The sequence below is a fragment of the Astyanax mexicanus genome, chromosome 14 (genome assembly GCF_023375975.1).
Source record: "Astyanax mexicanus isolate ESR-SI-001 chromosome 14, AstMex3_surface, whole genome shotgun sequence".
NCBI lineage: Eukaryota > Metazoa > Chordata > Actinopteri > Characiformes > Acestrorhamphidae > Astyanax > Astyanax mexicanus.
In genome coordinates this window covers 1,203,887-1,220,257 of record NC_064421.1, presented here as the reverse complement: position 1 = coordinate 1,220,257, position 16,371 = coordinate 1,203,887, and the positions used below count along the sequence as shown (strand labels likewise).

Below are 16,371 nucleotides of genomic sequence, written 5' to 3'. Positions count from 1 at the left end.
GTCTTGTTGTGTCTTGTCTTGTCGTGTCCTGTCTTGTCTTGATTTGTCGTCTCTTGTCTTGCCGTGTCTTCTCTTGACACGAAACATCTATAGCTGTGCACTACATGTGTAAATCAGTAATTCCTAGACGTACTTTTAAGAGTCTGTAATTTCTTAATTATGAAGTTTGGTTTACTAAATTTATCTATAATTATACTGACATATTTTTCCTTGAGCATTTCATTATGTATAGCTTTTATTTTCAACACATATATACATAAATACAACAAAATGCATGAATGCATGTATTAACCTGATGGTTTCCTTTGGTTGTTTTGTTGATACACAGCAGACTAATTTGCTTATTAGCGAAATATCCTATAACAGGATAATTAAATACTTTTATTAATCTTATATTTATTTTTATTTTTCAGCAATACGACTTCTACTGCATCGATGAATTTGGTTCTTTATTCGAGAGTGATTCCAGTGAAATTGACGATCTGGATGATCAAGGCAATCAAGATGATCAAGAAGAACAAGGCGATCAACATGATCAAGACTACCGTGATGCTCGAGAAGATCAAAGGGCCAACTCTGAACAATTAGGTAACAGTGATTTTGATGATCCAGTCTCAAAATCATCTCAAACTGATTCCAATATCAAAAGAGAGGAGGACACTCAAGCTAATCCTAAACAAGATCAGGAGAAATCGGAAAACAGCGGGTCCTCCTGGATCGGTTCTGCTGTTACCGGCTGGTTTGGTGGTGGAGAAGTAAGCCAAGAAGAAAGCAAAGAAGAAAGCAAAGAAGAGAGCCATGATGAACCACAAGGAGAAGACGTAAAAGAAAAAGACGTCCAGGTTGAAGGATCTTTTAAAAGCAGAAAACTGGCATTGGACATCGATGGAAACCAACTGGGTGATGAAAAACAAGCTGAGACTCTTGGCTGGATTGGTGGTGAACTCACAAACGTTTTTGGATTTGGGAAAAAGGCTTCAGAGGATGACACCAAGGATTCACCTGAGGAAATAATAGAAAATAAAGAGATTTTAGATCCAGATTCAAATACAAAAGAGTCCAGTTCTTGGCTGGGAATGGGAATAAGAGATGTTTTAGGCTTTGGAGGAGGAGATGACCTTAAAAAACCTGAAGCTGAAGACAAAGATGAAGGAATATTTTCAACCATTCTTAAAGATGAACCAAGTCAACCTTTGGACAGCATTGAGGATACAGAACAAGGTGACAAAAATGTTCCAAATAAAGCAGAACAACAAGAAACTTCAAGATCTTATGAGGATAATGTGGATCATCCTCCAGCTGATGCGGACACTAAAACTGAGGATTCAGGATGGTACGGCAGCGTCTACAGCAGAATTACCAATCTTTACGGAGACGCTCAAGATAATACCAGTAATAATGATGACAGTGTTAGTAAAGATGGTGGAAGTGACAGTGTTTTAGAGCCAGATGACTCAAAACTGACTCAAAACACACTTGAAACAGAAGGCCAAGATACAGAAACAGGGCAACAGTCTCAGATATTTTCTGACAAACAACTTTCAACAGCGTTCGATGATCTAAAATCTCAATTTCCGTCAGACACGGCCGAGACAGAAGTTCAAAAAACTCAGGAGGACAAGCCTCCAGAGCAGACAGATCCAGGTAAGGAAGCCTTTGTTGAGAAGAAGATTGATTATGATGAGGAAAACAATAAAAACAATGGTGGTGATGAGATTAATCCAAGCTCCACAGGCGATCTGATCAGTGAAAAGCTTGAGAAACCCATCTCTCCCTCAGTTGACGTAAGAGATGATGTACAAATAATAAAAGAGACAGAAATGCCTGAACCAAATGAGGTTGACGACGTCATGCAGGCTGAGGTGAGAGTAGAAACAAGTTCAAAAGATCAGACAAAGCAGAGCCAAACTGATGGAGAAAATGAAAAAGATACAGATATTTATGGTGGAAAAGTGTTGACAGATGGTAGCATAGACAATATGGCTGGTGTTGATGACTCTGGCACTTTAAAACAGCCTGAAAGTCCAACTGAAAAGAGATTACTCCATAAAGAACCTCTGGAAACAGTTGAAACAGGTGAAGTACTAGTTGGTGAGGTTCTGAACACTGAAGCAAGTGTAGACAATGCTCAAACAGATCTCACCATTGATCAAAGTGACAACACCCAATCAGTGCTTAATAGTGGTAAGGCTGCGATGTTATCTGATGAACCAGCCCTGAATGAGTTGGTTGAAACTAAGAATTTAACCGAAAATATTTTAAATATTCCCTCTGATAGCGTGACAGTTATGGACACAAATGAGGATGATGTAGCACAATTGAAAGAACAGAAAGAAGATAATAATGCTGATCTAATAAGTGATAACAATCAAAAAACTAACATATTTAGCGGTTATTTTGACTATTTCAGTGCCCAAAAGGACACAAAACCTGAGTCAAATTCAGACTCTACTTCTGAATCAGCTGTAGATGCTAATAAACATGAGCAAATCCAGCAGGTTGATCCCAAAACTAAGCAATCTGACAGTAAAAGTTACAAAGAAACACAATCTGAAGAAGATTCAGCTTTTAACACAACAGACGAAGAAAGTGTAGATGATTTACTAAAGAGTGAGAAAGGACCTGAATCCATTCTGACCAGCCAAAGATCAAAAACAGAGCATGCACTGCAAAGTTCAGCCACTGATAAAAGTTCAGATATTGCTGAAAGCTCAGAAAAAGCTAAAAGAGGAGAAAGCAAAGAGGAATGGAAGCGTGAGATTGTTCCAGATGTTTCCAAACAGGAATACAGTACATCTGAGAAAGTAGCAGATGCTACGGTAATCCAGTCAAAAGAAATTCAAGATAAAATCCCATTAAAACAGAGCACTGATACTGAAAATCCCAGTGATGCTAACACCGCTAATGAAGAACTTAGCTCAGATAGCACTGAAGACTTTACCACAGACAAAGAAAGCAATATTACCACAGAAAATGAAAGTCAGAAAGAGTTTGAACAAGAAAAAATTACTGAAAATGCTAGTGAGGGAGCTAAAACTCTTACTGAAGAACGTACAGAACATGCTAGCAAAACTGAAGATGTTAATACTAATCACATTGCCTCTAAGATTAGCCTAGATAGCACTAAAGACTTCACTACAGATAAGACAAGTGATATTTTATTAGAAAATGAAAGCAATGAAGCAACTGAGCAACTTACTGAAGAACATACAGATCATGTTAGCATAACTGAAGATGCTAATACTGATCACGTTGCCTCTAAAATTAGCCTACATACCACTGAAGACTTCACTACAGATAAGAAAAGTGATATTTTATCAGAAAATGTAAGCACTGAAGTAACTGAGCAAGACAAAATGACTGAAAATGCTAGTGAGGAAGCTAAAACACTTGATGTCAAATATGGCGATCCTGTTAGCATAGCTAAAGATGCTAATACTGATCACACTGACTCTGGCATTAGCTTAGATAGAACTAAAGACTTAAACACAGATAAAGAAGGCAATATTACCTCAGAAAATGAAAGTCAAAGAGAGTTTGAACAAGAAAAAACAACTGAAAATGCTAGTGAGGAAGCTAAAACACTTGATGTCAAATATGGCGATCCTGTTAGCATAGCTAAAGATGCTAATACTGATCACACTGACTCTGGCATTAGCTTAGATAGTACTAAAGACTTCACCACAGATAAAGAAAATTATATTTCCTCAGAAAATGAAAGTCAGAAAGAGTTTGAACAAGAAATAACAATTCTAAATGTTAGTGAGAAAGCTAAAGCACTTCTTAAAGAACATACAGATCATGTTAGCATAACTGAAGATGCTAATACAAATCAAATTGCCTCTAAGATTAGCCTAGATAGCACTAAATGTATCGCCACAGAGAAGAAAAGTGATATTCTCTCAGAAAATGAAAGCCATGAAGAAACTGAGCAAGAAAAAACAACTGATAATGCTAGCGAAGATGCTAAAACACTTGATGTGAAACATGGCGATCCTCTTAGCATAGCTGAAGATGCTAATACAGATCATAATGCTGCCGAAATTAAATTAGATGACACTAAAGACTTCACCACAGATACGGAAAGTGATAATCTCTCAGATAATAAACATCATAAAGGATCTAAACGAGAAGAAACTGTTAAAAATGCTAGTGAAGATGCTAACGCACTAGATGAAGAACATAGCAGTCATGTTAGCATAGCTGAAGAGCACACTGCTCTTGACGTTAGCTTAGATAGCACTAAAGACTTTGCCAAAGATGGGGAAAGTACTGTTCTTTCAGAAATTAAACATAAGAATGGGTTTGAAAAAGGAGAAAATTTTCTAAATATAATGCCTGATGGAGCTAAAGATGCTAATACAGATCACACTGTCTCTGAGATTGGACTAGGTAGCTCTAAAAACATCCCCACAGCTGAGGAACATGGTTTTATCTCAGAAACTAATCATGAGAAAGATTTTAAACAAGAAGAACCCATCAAAAATGTTAATAACAAAGCTGAAATGCTTGATAAAGAACTTGGTGATCATGTTAACCTAGATAAAAATGTTGTTGCTACTCATACTGCCTCTGACATTAGCCTAGGTAGTACTGAAGACCTCAACACAGAAAAGAAAAGTGATATTCTCTCAGAAAATGAAATCAAGAAAGGGTTTGATCAAGAAGAACCAGTTCAAAATGCTAGTGAGGATGCTAACACACTTGATGGAAAACATTTCAATCCTGTTAGCATAGCTCAAGATGCTAATAAAGACCATATTGTCTCAAACATTAGCAAAGATAGCACTTTAAACTTCACAACAGATAAGGAAAGTGAAAGTCTGTCAGAAAATGAACGTCAGAAAGGGTTTAAACAGGAAGAACCTGTTAAAAATGCTAGTGAGGATGCTAACACACTTGATGGCGAATATTTCGATCCTGTTAGCATAGATCAAGATAGTACAGACCATATTGTCTCAAACATTAGCACTGTAGACTTCACCTCTGATAAGGAAAGTGAACGTCTGTCAGAAAATGAAAGTCAGAAAGGGTTTGAACAAGAAGAACCTATTCCAAATATTACTGAGGATGCTAACGCTCTTGTTCGTGAAGATGGAATTGAACTTACAGTGGAGACTCGCACATCAAATACGATAAATGAAGATAAAAATTATAAAAGCCTCATATCAGATGATCTAAAAGCTAATAATGGAGATAATCTGAATGTTGTGGACCAGGAACGGCATGAAGATCTCCACACATCAACAAAATCTGAGGAAAAATTGGAACAAATCTATGATACACATATTAAACCCACTTCAGATTCTCAACTATCAATATCAATACGCAAACACTACCCCAACCTACGAGCTCAACTCAGTGAGGAGAATATAAAGGATCTTTTGGGTGTCTTTGGTGGACACAAGTTATCATGGCTGGACAAAACCCTGGGACGAGCTGAAAACCTTCACCTGGAAGGCCAAAGGGAAAATATTGAAGATCTTTCTAAGCTGGATGACTTTGAGGTGGAATATTATCTAAAAATACGAGCCAATCATGGAGAAGACGATGAGACGTTTGCTAAAGTAGATGCCCTTTTGTCCTCTCTAAGAAAGACGCTTATGCCTGTGGTAACAGAAGGCAGTGTAGATAAAGTCCCAGGTACTAATCATAATTATTTGATGATTTATTTGTTGGCTTTTGATTTATTTGAAAGGCTCATCAAAAGTTTGGGGACACTTTTCATTCCATTGCTAGTCAATAGAAGCTAGTAAACCAATATGGCCAAGGTTGTTGACCAGCATAATCAAATCGAATTGACCAACAATCATAAGGTGGTTGATCAACATGACAATCTTCACCAACCTCCTCCAAACCAATATTGCTTTAAACCACCTTTTAACCACCTTGACCATTAAAGACCAGCTCAGACCATCTAAAACCACCAACCTACCAGCCTACAAGAAGTTTAAAGCTGAGGTTCCCACACTTTTGACAGGCTATGACTTCTTCATGTAAAATGTGGTCAAAAATGATCTCCTGTGTTGATCAGTTTAATTTAATAATTTATTTAAGGCTTGTCAAAGGTTTGGGGATGCTTTGGATTTTAGTCCTAGTCAATAAAAGTTTTAACAAGTATGACCCAGGTTCTTGACCTGTATAATTAAGTGGATGACCAGCATAATCAACATGGCCAAAACCAACATTTCCTAAAATTATAAGGTACATTTTTACCTAAATTACCACATTTTCTACAAAATCTGCCAAAACATCATCTGAAGCTGATGTTCTCACACTTTTAACAGGTTATAAATTACTCAAACTGTATATTCTGTGCTTAGTATGGACAAAACAAGTATAATTGACCAAATTATTCAACCAACATTTCTTACAATTACAGGACCTTTTTTTTACCTAAATTACCATGGTTTCTACTAAATCTGCCAAAAAATCATTTTAAGCTGATGTTCCCATACTTTTGACATGCTGTAAATTACTCAAACTGTGTATTTGCTGCTCAGAATGGACAAAACAAGTATAATTGACCAAATTAATCAACCAATATTTCTCACAATTTTTAGGTACATTTTTACCTGAATTACCATGATTTCTACAAAATCGGCCAAATTAAGGCCAATAAAGCTAATGTTTCCATACAGTTGACAAGCTGTAACTTACTCATACTGTATAATTGGTGCTCTGTATGGACAAAAAAGTATAATTAAGTTTATTTATTTATTAATTCACGAGGCCTTTTTTAAAGGTTTGGGGACACTTTGCATTTTATTAATAGCAAACCAGCTTAGAATATCTGAAACCAGCAACCAGAAAAACTTGGTCTTGTTGTGGAGTTTAAAGCAATGATGTTAAACTACAGCACTACAGCACCAAAAAAGTGTTTTAAATCTGATGTTCCCACACTTTTAACAGGCTTAACCAATTCATGTACTTAAGCTGCATTCCATTTGAACTCAGATGTCAGAATTTTTGAGGAAATTTCCACTTAAAACACATTTTCTTGAAAATTTGGGAGAATCTATTCAACCCCGAGTCCAGAATCCAATATGGCCGCCTCACACATTACCACAACAGCAGTAAAGCAGTAGTATAATACAGTTTATTATCACTTCTGTCTATTAATGTTTCATTAAATTAATCCTACACACAATACTGTCCAACTTCTGTACTTCTGGATGTGCAAAATATTGGATGAGTTGTTATCAAGTGATCCAGTCATCGTAAGCAATGCTAACATGGGACATAAAAAATAATATAAATTTTAGTAGGATTTACAGTAAAAGGATGGTAATTAATGTGTGTGTGTGTGTGTGTGTGTGTGTGTGTGTGTGTGTGTGTGTGTCAAACTAGTTGTGGTAAATTGCAAAATCTTTAGCTAACTAGCTGCTTTTGAGAATGGTTTTATATAACAGTACAAATAATTTAATGTTTAACTTAAACACTCCAACATTCAATCTCAAATGGAACGCACCATTAATGCTCAGAAATCACCTTAATTATGCATTAAACTATAATGATTTAATATCAGCTAAGTAAACTATACCTAATATTTTTATATTACTCTCTATCTTATCTGTAATTTCCAAATTTTGTTTACTTCTGATTGTCAGATTTGGCTTCTTTTGTCTTCTTTCTTCACAGATCTTAGTCAAAACCAGCCTGGAGATAAAGGTAGTTTCATTCCCAAAAATCAGGAAGCACCAATATCTGATCCAGAGCCTGAGAAAGATGATAAAACTGAATTCAGCCTCAGTACGGACGACACGGACAGCCTGAATTCTGTCCCTGAAGAACAGATCAAGTCAGGAGACGTAGCTGAACAGAGCCCTATTGTGGAGAACTTCCCAACGCTGGATGGAGATTCAACAAAGTCTGATAAAACTGGATTTAACTCTCAGGAACATTCTGGCACTGAGGAGTTTGTGGAGCCTAAACAGATGCTAAGTGGTAAAGGTTATCTCTTATATAAACTGTTTTGTGTATTGACTCTAATATTAGCACTAAGGTAGTTTCAGATAAGCTATAAATGAAGATTCAATAAATAGAAAATACAAATGAAAAAGTAGTAATATAAAATAGAAACATCAAAAAGTCAAAGTGAATGTTACTGGTATTCAGACTACACAGCTAAAGTGTGCACAACTGAATGAGCCTCTCATTCAGTCTCAAAATATATAATATATATATATATATATATAAATATAAAACAAACATATTAAACATTTTTAAATGTCTGCATTGTATATTAATATTAAGTCATTCAAACCATGATGAAAGACATATGAAATTATTTAGTGAACATAATCAAGCAATCTAGTCTATGGCAAGAAGTGTTAAAAAATATATATATACATAAAAAAATGTATCCTTTATTGCAACTGCAAAGACCAGAGTATTTTGGTTTGTTTAACACTTTTAAGTTTCTACATGATTCCTTATGTGTTTTTCCCTTAACACCAATTTAATATTTATATTTAATTTGTTTGTTTCTTGCTTTATTGTATATTTTTAATTACTTTTATCTTTATGTGGCATACTTGGTGACACTACCTCTTCACTACTTTACAACTGATGCTCTCAAACACATTAAGAGACAAGAAATTCAAGTAATTAACTCTTGATGAGTGACTCTACTTCATAAAGCTGACTGAGAAAACCCAGCAGAGATGTGTAAAACTGATCAGTTAAACAGAAGAAGGGCTACTTTGAATAATGTAAAGCATAATATGTTTTTTAAGGTGTGTCCAAACTTTTGACTGGTACTGTATATACACGTGTGTCATAATCTACAGTACATTTGTTGTTTTTGTTTGCCTTGACAGCAGAAGATCTGTACCGGTATGCAGCTTTTGTGGGTGAAGGCACTTCCTACACCTTTACCTACGTCATACAGAAGAGTGCACACCTGAGAGATGTCATGTATGAGGTAAGAGCTGGGAAACTAAACACCTGCAGCAGGTGAAGCTGAGCTGTAAGTAAGTGCTGCTCCTTTAAGACACAAAGCTGCTGCTGCTGCTGCTGTAAACTCAGTCCAGACTGGTGTTTGGTTTCTGTGCACTTGACCTGTCAGCACAGACTCTGCATAACAGCTCAGACAGGCAGTAATAACACTACTAACACTGCAGCTGTAGCATGTCAGGTACTTCAGACTGTCCATAGACATGAAGGAAGAGCTGAAAGTGAGTATGGATGTGGTGTTTAAATTTAGAACGTGTCATTAAACTTATAGGAAAAATATATTCTTTAATATTATGATTATATCAGCTGTTTATTGCCACGTATCGCTGTGGATGTGGCTCAAACTTGCTTTAAACACTTTAAACACAGAAAATATCGATTTAAACGCCTTTTTACAAATATTAAATGAGCTCCAAAAGCTTTTATTCAACATTAATTTATATATTTAACATTTTAAACATATAAACATAGTTTAATCAGCTTTGTCTCTTTAAACTTGAGACTCTCTCATACTGTATGTATACTGTGGCGTTCTGCAATTGGGAATGCCCTGTGGAATGAACCATGTCATTTTCAGGGACGATTTCCCTTAGTGAATTCGGTTGTTCCCAAATTAAATTAAGAAATAAGTTAATAATATAAGTTAATTTTACTTTACTATATTTATGACTGTTTTGAACAAAAAATAAAAAATATTAAATAAAATTATATTTAGTTTTAGCACTAAATATTGCAAAAGGACTCCCCCACAGCACAGCAGTTGGTGCAGTCGGCGTGTACTCCGCTCCGCTGCCGCTATAGCTATGGAGCCGCCGATAGCTAGCGCTAGCGTTAAATAAATAAATGAAAGTAAAGCTAAAACGCTTTAATACATTATTTAACAATATTTAACAGGATTTAACGATGGCGGAGGAGTTTAAGGGCGAGTCTGCTGCCCCCGAGGCGAGTGATATCGCGGGAACGGCGAGGATTTACTACAGTCTGGCGCTGGAGAAGATTAGAGATGTGTGTGGTAAACTCTGTGCTAACAGGCTAACCGGCTAACTAGCTAAGCTAAGCTAACACTGTTATTATTATTATACGTATCAGTTAATTCAAATAAACGTCACTAATGCTGCTGTAATATAGTGTTATTAGTATTATTGTGGCTTTTAAAGTTTTATTTAAGCGTTGTGTTATATGTGCTTCACTCTCTCACTAGTGTCTGAGCTCTGCTGTTCATACAGGTTGACCTCTGTGTTTAATTATGTGAATTATCATTAATCTGATGTTAAAACATTGTCTGACGTTCCTTTACAATCTGATATAAATCAGTGTTAGCTATAATTAAGGATTTGCTGCTGATGAATAGCTTTAATATAACAGTTCCTCACTGGCCATTTTATTGGAAACCCCTCTTTTGTAGCTCCTCCTCATGTAGCATAGCTTATCTGTTGATTTCTACCTAATAAAGTGAGAGGAAGAACAGGGTAAATGTGTTTCTAATAAAATTACCAATGAGAGAAAGAACAGGATAGGTAGTGTTTCTGATAAAGTGGCCCGTGAGAGGAAGAACAGGGTAGGAAGAGTTTCTAATAAAGTGGCCAGTGTTTCTAATAAATTGGCCAGTGAGAGGAAGAACAGGGAAGCAGGTGTTTCTATTAAAGTGACAAATCAGAGGAAGAGCAGGGTAGCAGGTGTTCCTAATAAAGTGGCCAGAGAGATGAAGAACAGGGTAGGAAGAGTTACTAATAAAGTGTCCAGTGTTTCTAATAAATTGGCCAGTGAGAGGAAGAACAGGGTGTCAGGTGTTTCTGATAAAGTGGCCCGTGAGGGGAAAAACAGGGTAGCAGGTGTTTCTAATAAAGTGGCCAGTGTTTCTAATACATTGGCCAGTGAGAGGAAGAACAGGGAAGCAGGTGTTTCTATTAAAGTGACAAATCAGAGGAAGAGCAGGGTAGCAGGTGTTCCTAATAAAGTGGCCAGAGAGATGAAGAACAGGGTAGGAAGAGTTACTAATAAAGTGTCCAGTGTTTCTAATAAAGTGGCCAATATGAGGAAGAACAGGGTGTCAGGTGTTTCTAATAAAGTGGCCAGAGTTTCTGATAAAGTGACCAGTGTTTCTAATAAAGTGGCCAGTGAGAGGAAGAACAGGGTAGAATGTGTTTCTAATAAAATGGCCAATGAGAGGAAGAACAGGATAGGTAGTGTTTCTGATAAAGTGGCCAGTGAGAGGAAGAACAGGTTAATAGATGTTTCTGATAAAGTGGCCAGTGTTTCTAATAAATTGGCCAGTGAGAGGAAGAACAGGTTAGTAGATGTTTCTGATAAAGTGGCCAGTGTTTCTAATAAATTGGCCAGTGAGAGGAAGAACATGGTAGCAGGTGTTTGTTATAAAGTGGCCAGAGTTTCTGATAAAGTGGCCAGTGAGTGGACCAACTGGGTAGCAGGTGTTTCTAACAAAGTGACCAGTGATTAAGCACATAGTACTGTAGGTGTTTCTGATATAGTGGCCAGTGAGTAGACAAACATGGTAGCAGGTGTTGCTAATAAAGTGGCCAGGGTTTCAAAACATAGTTCTTTAAGTGTTTCTGATAAAGTGGCCACAGTGAGTAAAAGCGAAAGGGAATGTGTTTTATGTTTCTAATAGTGGCTAGCTCTGTTTCTCTATATTACCTAGATTACCTACCTGAGATAACCCTTCATTACTAATGCTGCTATAATACAATAACAATGTTTTTTTTTTGGTGATGTTTTATACAGGTTGATCTCTGTGTTTAATGTGAATTATCATTAATCTGATGTTTAAATGTTGAGTTGGGAATTAAATATTTAAAATGAGTATTAGCTACTGTCATTTATTTTATTTATAATCTAGCATTTGCTGGTGATATGTGTTGCTGTAACATGTAAGCTTTAACATATCACAGTTCCTGCATGGCCACTTTATTGGAAACCCCTCTCTTGTAGCTTTATCTTGCTGTAGGCTGTACGTTTTTATTTTACTGCAGTGATATTTCCTGTATCTGTAATACAGGGTTTGATCTGCTGTGGCGGCTGCTGACGTGTTTCTGTTTGGTGTTGCTGAAGTGTTCGGTTTTATCTTCCTCTTTTCGTAGAGAAGTTGATGTCTGATCTCTGTGGATTTCTTGTTGCAGGTCGTGCAGTCACTTCCTGATGATATCCGGCCGGGTCCTGACCTTTACGGCCTGCCCTGGGAGGTGGTTTTGGTCACCAGTGTGTTGGGTCTCTTCACTGTACTTCTGTTTAGCTGCAGGTTCATCCAGTCTGTAAGTAACTGATGATCAGCATACATACATCCCTACATAGTAAATGAATATAGAAGTGATCTATCAGATTATGAAGGAACACATAAGGAATCATATAGTAACTTAAAAACAGTGTTAAACAAACCAAAATACTCTGTGAAGCATTTAGGTGGCTCTCTGTGCAACAGAGATGATGTTTGCTCTTTCTCTCCCGGGGCGGTCCTGATGAGTGCCAGTTTCATCATCATACCGTATTTGACGGACTGCACTTTCTTTGCTTCTCATAACATATATTAGAACATTACTCAAATATTCACTATTCACTGTATACCTGTAACTCTACCTCTTCACTACTTTACTTTAACTGATGCTCTCAAACACTTTATTAAGAGACAAGAAATTCAAGTAATTAACTCTTGATGAGTTCAGCACAGCTGTTAACTGAATGCCTGAATTCCAGGTACCTCATAAAACTGACTGAGAAAATCCAGCAGAGATGTTCAAAACTGATCATCTAAACAAGAGGAGCTACTTTAAAGAATATAAAATATAAAACACATTCTGGTTTGTTTAACACTTTTTTAGATTTAATAAATAATTCCTGGTGTTTTTCTTCATAGTTTGGATGCCTTAATTTTTAATCTACAATGCAGAACATTCTAAAATAATAAAAAAATCTAACTCATCATATTTGTGTCTCCTCAGATTAAAAGCAGACTTTATGCGAGTAAGTTCTCTTTATGAGCCTCGATCTTTTACTGATTATCCAATCAGAACAATTTTGGACATATTTACTCATATATTTCTCTGATTGGTTTGAAGGTAAAGAGAGGAGAATGGGACAAAAAGTGGCCGAGCTTCTGGAGGAGAAGTGTAAAGTACTGGAGACACTCAGCGAGTGCCAACACAAGGTGGGTTAAGCTGTAAATTGTATGATTTTTATATAATTGTATTAAATCTGTAAAAATTTCAGCTTATCATTTTACCCCAGAAATAGCCAGTCAGTCTGCTTTTTACCGCTATCAGAGGCACACTGCTCAGCCCAATCAGCACTCCTTCCTGCACCACCCCTAAACCCATACATCATTCACTGCCCCTCCCAATCTACCCCTCCCTTTTTTTTTATTTGAGCTGAGGGTGGAGTCAAATAGTGTGTCAGTAGTGAAGAGTAATTGTGTGAATGCTTCTCTCAACAGTTTAAGAAACTGGAAACTGCACTGCAGAATGGAGGAGTCGCAGCTCAGGCCTCAGAAAAAGAAAATCTCGAGGTAGGAAGATTGTTTCATTAATACACACAAGTATACATTTGATTTATAAACTAAACACCTGCATCATATCTACTGTATATGGTTTGTATTGTGAATTATTTTCCATAATCCCCTTTTGCTACCTTTATGCACTGTTAATAATGTAAATCATACCCCTATATTCAGTAATCAGTAATATGAATGCTATTCTTGCACACTGTTATTATTCTAAATCACATGATTATACACTTAATATTATGAATCATATCATACACTATGGTAATTTGAATTGTAACATGGTAATATTATAAATCATATTACTACACACTATTTTAATCTGAATATATTACGGTCTACTTTAATAATCTGAATCATATCACTATACACTACACTAATCCAGTTCATATCACTATACGCTATACTAATCCCAGTCTTATCACTATATCAATCTACATCATATAACTGAACACTATAATAATCAAAATCATATTACTGTACACTACAATTATCCCAGTTTTGTTACTATACACTATAATAATCCCAGTTTTATTACTATACACTATAATAACTCCAATCATATTACTATACACTATATTAATCTCAATCATATCACTATACACTGTTATGCATCCAAATCATATCACTATACACCCTAATAATCTGTCATATCCCTATACACTTTAATAATCCAAATCATATCACTATACATTATAATAATCTGATTCATGTCTGTATACCTCCAATTCACATCACTATACACCTGTTATGTGTCCACTACATTATACACAGTTATGTATCCAAATGTCATCACTATACACTGTTATGTATCCAAATCACATCACTATACACTGTTATATATTCAAATCACATCACTATACACTGTTATATATTCAAATCACATCACTATACACTGTTATATATTCAAATCACATCACTATACACTGTTATGTATCCAAATCACATCACTATACACTGTTATGTATCCAAGTCACATCACTATACACTGTTATGTATCCAAATCACATCACTATACACTGGTATATATTCAAATCACATCACTATACACTGTTATGTATCCAAATCACATCACTATACACTGGTATGTATTCAAATCACATCACTATACACTGTTATGTATCCAAATCACATCACTATACACTGGTATGTATTCAAATCACATCACTATACACTGTTATGTATCCAAATCACATCACTATACACTGGTATGTATTCAAATCACATCACTATACACTGTTATATATTCAAATCACATCACTATACACTGTTATATATTCAAATCACATCACTATACACTGTTATGTATTCAAATCACATCACTATACACTGTTATGTATCCAAATCACATCACTATACACTGTTATATATTCAAATCACATCACTATACACTGTTATATATTCAAATCACATCACTATACACTGTTATATATCCAAATCACATCACTATACACTGTTATATATTCAAATCACATCACTATACACTGTTATATATTCAAATCACATCACTATACACTGTTATATATCCAAATCACATCACTATACACTGTTATATATTCAAATCACATCACTATACACTGTTATGTATTCAAATCACATCACTATACACTGTTATGTATCCAAATCACATTAAGATACACTGTTAATAATCTGAATAATATCCTTATACAATGTTATTGGTCTGGATCACAGCCGTGTATATTGTTGTTAATCTAAATCTTCTCTCTGTATATTATATTGATATTTACCTAAATCTTACGTTTCCATGGGAATAATCTGAATCATCCTGCACTGGTTCTATAAAGGTGATGTCTAAGAAACTGGATCAGTCGAATGCTGAGATGAGGAGTGATATAGAGAGGCTGCAGGAGGAGCTGGAGATCCAGAGCAAGTTCAGGAAACAGCAGGAAGAGCAGGTACTGTAACTTTTTAAATGAATATAAGATTTTAGTTTTTCTGCAGTTGGTTGTTTAGTAAGTCTGTTCTTTATTTGTGCTCCAGCTTGCAGAACTGGAAAATACGTTAAAAAACCTGGAGGAGGACGCTAAAGAACGCAAAGTACAGTTAGAACAGGTAACTATGGTGAAAATACAGCACCAGTCAAAAGTTAGAACAGTTTAAAGAGTTTAAATTCTTAAACAAGTGATAATTCATTGAATAATGTAAGTTGTGTGTTAATTCTGCAGGATAAGACCACTCTAAAGATCCATGAAATGAACACAGAGAGACTGCAGAAGAAACTTGTGGAGGCCAGAGAGGAGAACACCATGCTGCTGGAGAGTAAAGCTCAGGTAAGACCCTCACAGACAGCAATACTAAACCAAAAATTTATTATACTGTGTTTTTAATGCTTTGCATTGTTGCAGTAGTGTTTTATTTATTTGTATAACCGTGTTTTGGTGTTTTGTGTTTGTGTGTGTGTGTGTGTGTGTGTGTGTATAGTTGGTGCAGGAGGCTGAGGGCTGGGGCGAGAGGCTCAGTGAGTTGGAGGAGGAGAAGAGGATGTGTGAGAGATCACACGCCGGCATGGTGGAGGACTGCACTAATAAAGATGAACGCATCAAGGTATTTATATTTCATACATATCATATACAGCTCTGGAAAAAAAATAAGAGAGCACCCTATAAAATGATGAGTTTCTTTGATTTTACAAAATTAAAAACCTCTGGAATATAATCAAGAGGAAGATGGATGATCACAAACCATCAAACCACCAAACTGAACTGCTTGAATTTTTACATCAGGAGTAAAGCAGCATAAAGTTATCCAAAAGCAGCGTGTAAGACTGGTGGAGGAGAACATGATGCCAAGATGCATGAAAAAAAAAACTGTGATTAAAAACCAGGGTTATTCCACCAAATATTGATTATTTCTGAACTCTTAAAACTTTATGAATATGAATT

At 35.9% G+C, this 16,371-nt stretch overlaps 1 protein-coding gene across 9 annotated transcripts in view; it reads left to right on the top strand.

The window, feature by feature from the left end:
* Positions 1 to 16,371, top strand: part of ctage5 (CTAGE family, member 5) — a 43,414-nt gene that overhangs the window by 7,291 nt on the left and 19,752 nt on the right. For 5 of the 9 annotated variants that reach the window (XR_007424029.1, XR_007424028.1, XR_007424030.1 and 2 more), the window contains exons 5-16: positions 414 to 5,643; positions 7,642 to 7,947; positions 8,823 to 8,926; positions 9,853 to 9,963; positions 12,096 to 12,227; positions 12,912 to 12,933; positions 13,029 to 13,117; positions 13,403 to 13,474; positions 15,274 to 15,384; positions 15,470 to 15,541; positions 15,655 to 15,759; positions 15,911 to 16,033. Coding sequence is in view for 6 of the 9 variants with exons in the window: in XM_049463514.1 (XP_049319471.1) it covers positions 414 to 5,643; positions 7,642 to 7,947; positions 8,823 to 8,926; positions 9,853 to 9,963; positions 12,096 to 12,227; positions 12,912 to 12,933; positions 13,029 to 13,117; positions 13,403 to 13,474; positions 15,274 to 15,384; positions 15,470 to 15,541; positions 15,655 to 15,759; positions 15,911 to 16,033 (6,477 nt within the window). In the remaining 3 variants the exon portion in view is untranslated. The remainder of the gene's footprint in view (positions 1 to 413; positions 5,644 to 7,641; positions 7,948 to 8,822; positions 8,927 to 9,852; positions 9,964 to 12,095; positions 12,228 to 12,911; positions 12,934 to 13,028; positions 13,118 to 13,402; positions 13,475 to 15,273; positions 15,385 to 15,469; positions 15,542 to 15,654; positions 15,760 to 15,910; positions 16,034 to 16,371) is intronic. The other 4 variants (XM_049463512.1, XM_049463515.1, XM_049463516.1 and 1 more) reach the window with 4 other exon arrangements.